Below are 2,500 nucleotides of genomic sequence, written 5' to 3'. Positions count from 1 at the left end.
TCAACAGTAAATAATATTAATAGGGACAGCGATATGCATAAATGAGTAGTCGCTGTATTAATACCTTGGGTTTTTGGATAACTTTTCGAGATTGATTTTTTTTTATAACGCTCCCTTCGTTGCATTAATACCCTGGGTCTTTGGAAAAATTACTATTATTATTATTTTTTAATCTATTTATCTATTTTACATAGCTCTGACGAAGGCCTGAGCCTGATTCAGAATCGTGTAGGTGTCACCTCTTCAAAGAACTTTCTAGTAAAGGAAATGGAGCCAGCTTCTCTTTAGTCTCTATTCTCGATCTTCTCAATATCTGCAAGACTCTATTTGAAGGTTTTATCAGTCCATCTTCACAGGCTCGAGAGGGACAGGCATTTCAAAACACGAGAGAACCTGAAGTGAAATATCTTACACTTAGGATTTATTCATCCTCAGTAGATCACGAGGAGAGAAATAGTCACCATATATCGAATTGGGATTTCAAGAGAACATGAGAATTCAAAGGTCTTGGCCCTAATAGTTTACAAAAGCATGCAACGGATCACTTTCATCTGATGGCAATTTTTATTAAGAGGATACTGTCTTTTGAGGGGAGGTTGTGTGATTTCTTGCACGAGTTAAACATGCAATGAATAGTTTAAACTTGCAATGTCAAGCTCTATGATTTATATACATTTATAGCCTTCCACAAAAGGTTCATATTCACACATCTGTTCCTATTTCCCTTCTAAGATCTCCTTCTTTGGTCTGGAACCTCAGAATCCTTATTTTGATTTTATTCCTGATATTTTTAGGCGAATTCCTTCGGGTGTTTGTGCCATGGTCGTCAGGGTTTGGGGTAGTTCGTGATGAACCGTATTCATGTTGACAAATGCAAAATAGTATGAATGAAAATGCATGTCTTCACAATACAAGAGATGTATTTGACCGGTTTCGAATATATCTTCGCCAGAAATACATTTGAAGATATTCTTTCTCTTTCATACCCCCTCTACATACAGTAGTTCACGTTCTCATACAAACAAATAGTCCTTCTCTGTACCAAAATAACATGATTAAGGGACCTAAGACACCAATAACATCCACGATGAGAATATAGGTAGTTAGGAGTCAGAAACACTATAAACTAAATATTTGTCTTTACATTCACCCACCATGATTAAGGGACTTAAGACACCAATAACATCCACGGTGAGGTAACAAGGACAAGAGTCAGAAACACTATAAACTACCACATTTGTCTTTACATTCACCCGCTTCTCCATCTCGTCCTCCCATTCACAGGTAACTAGGACAAGAGTCAGAAACACGATAAGAAACTACCACATTTGTCTTTACATTCACCCGCTTCTCCATCTCGTCCTCCCATTCACAGGTAACAAGGACAAGAGTCAGAAACACTATAAACTACCACATTTGTCTTTACATTCACCCGCTTCTCCATCTCGTCCTCCCATTCACAGGCTAGCGGTGGGAGCTCCAAGGGCGAATTCCTCGTACTACAACCCAGACCACATCACAGAACCCGGAGCCATCTACAAGTGCAACCTGAGGAGTCAAGAATGCGAGGAGCTCTTCATTGACGAAGAAGGTACTTAGTCATCTTTTCATTATTTGTTTTTAAAGACCCTATAGTTTTATCCTCCGCCGGGAATAGATTATCCTTCAGCGTTAGTGTATCTGATACATTTCCAACTTCAGCAACAACGGAGAGGATTGAAAATGATCAAATCTTTGCATTATTCTTGGCCATTTTTTTTTTCTTTTTTAAGGAAAGTAAGATTTATTTCCTTCTTATAAAGGAAAGTACCATTTATTTCCTCTTTTTTTAAAGGAAAGTACAGTTTATCTCTTATTTTTCTTAAAGGAAAGTAAGATTTATCTCCTACTTATAAAGGAAAGTACCATTTATTTCCTTTGTTTAAAAGGAAAGTACGATTTGTCTTCTTTTTTTAAAGGAAAGTACAGTTTATTTCTTTTTTTCTTAAAGGAAAGTATGATTTATATTTTTTTATTAGAGGAAAGTACAATTTGTCTCTTTTTTAAGGAAAGTACGATTTATTCCCTTCTTTCTTAAAGGAAAGTATTTTATTTTATTATTTTTTTTAAAGCAAAGTACGATTCATCTTTTTTTTTTTTTTTATAAAAGGAAAATACGAATTATCTCCCTTTCAGGAAACACCGAAGCGCGAGCACCGTCCAGCGAATTTCGTTACATGGACCTGAAGAACGGTGGGTGGCTCGGTGGGGCTTTGGACTCGCAGCCGACTTACCAAGCTGGTCGTCAAAGTCTTGGGGTAAGTTCTTGTAAGTTGTTGTGATGAAGTAATGATAAGTAAGATTTCTAGTCCAATTCGTCAAAGTCTTGGGGTAAGTTCTTGTAAGTTGTTTGGGGTAAGTTCTTGTGATGAAGTAATAAGTAAGATTCCTAGTCCAATTCGTCAAAGTCTTGGGGTAAGTTCTTGTGACGAAGTAATGATAAGTAAGATTCCTAGTCCAA

The 2,500-nt window shown here is 36.8% G+C and overlaps 1 protein-coding gene across 1 annotated transcript in view; it reads left to right on the top strand.

The window, feature by feature from the left end:
* LOC113820463 (integrin alpha-PS4) overlaps positions 1-2,500 on the top strand; it is a 25,266-nt gene that overhangs the window by 3,485 nt on the left and 19,281 nt on the right. The window contains exons 4-7 of the mRNA XM_070118469.1: positions 233-398; positions 682-831; positions 1,228-1,591; positions 2,176-2,297. Of these exons, the coding sequence (XP_069974570.1) occupies positions 233-398; positions 682-831; positions 1,228-1,591; positions 2,176-2,297 (802 nt within the window). The remainder of the gene's footprint in view (positions 1-232; positions 399-681; positions 832-1,227; positions 1,592-2,175; positions 2,298-2,500) is intronic.

Source organism: Penaeus vannamei, chromosome 42 (genome assembly GCF_042767895.1).
Source record: "Penaeus vannamei isolate JL-2024 chromosome 42, ASM4276789v1, whole genome shotgun sequence".
Taxonomy (NCBI): domain Eukaryota; kingdom Metazoa; phylum Arthropoda; class Malacostraca; order Decapoda; family Penaeidae; genus Penaeus; species Penaeus vannamei.
This window is presented reverse-complemented; position numbering and strand designations above follow the sequence as displayed.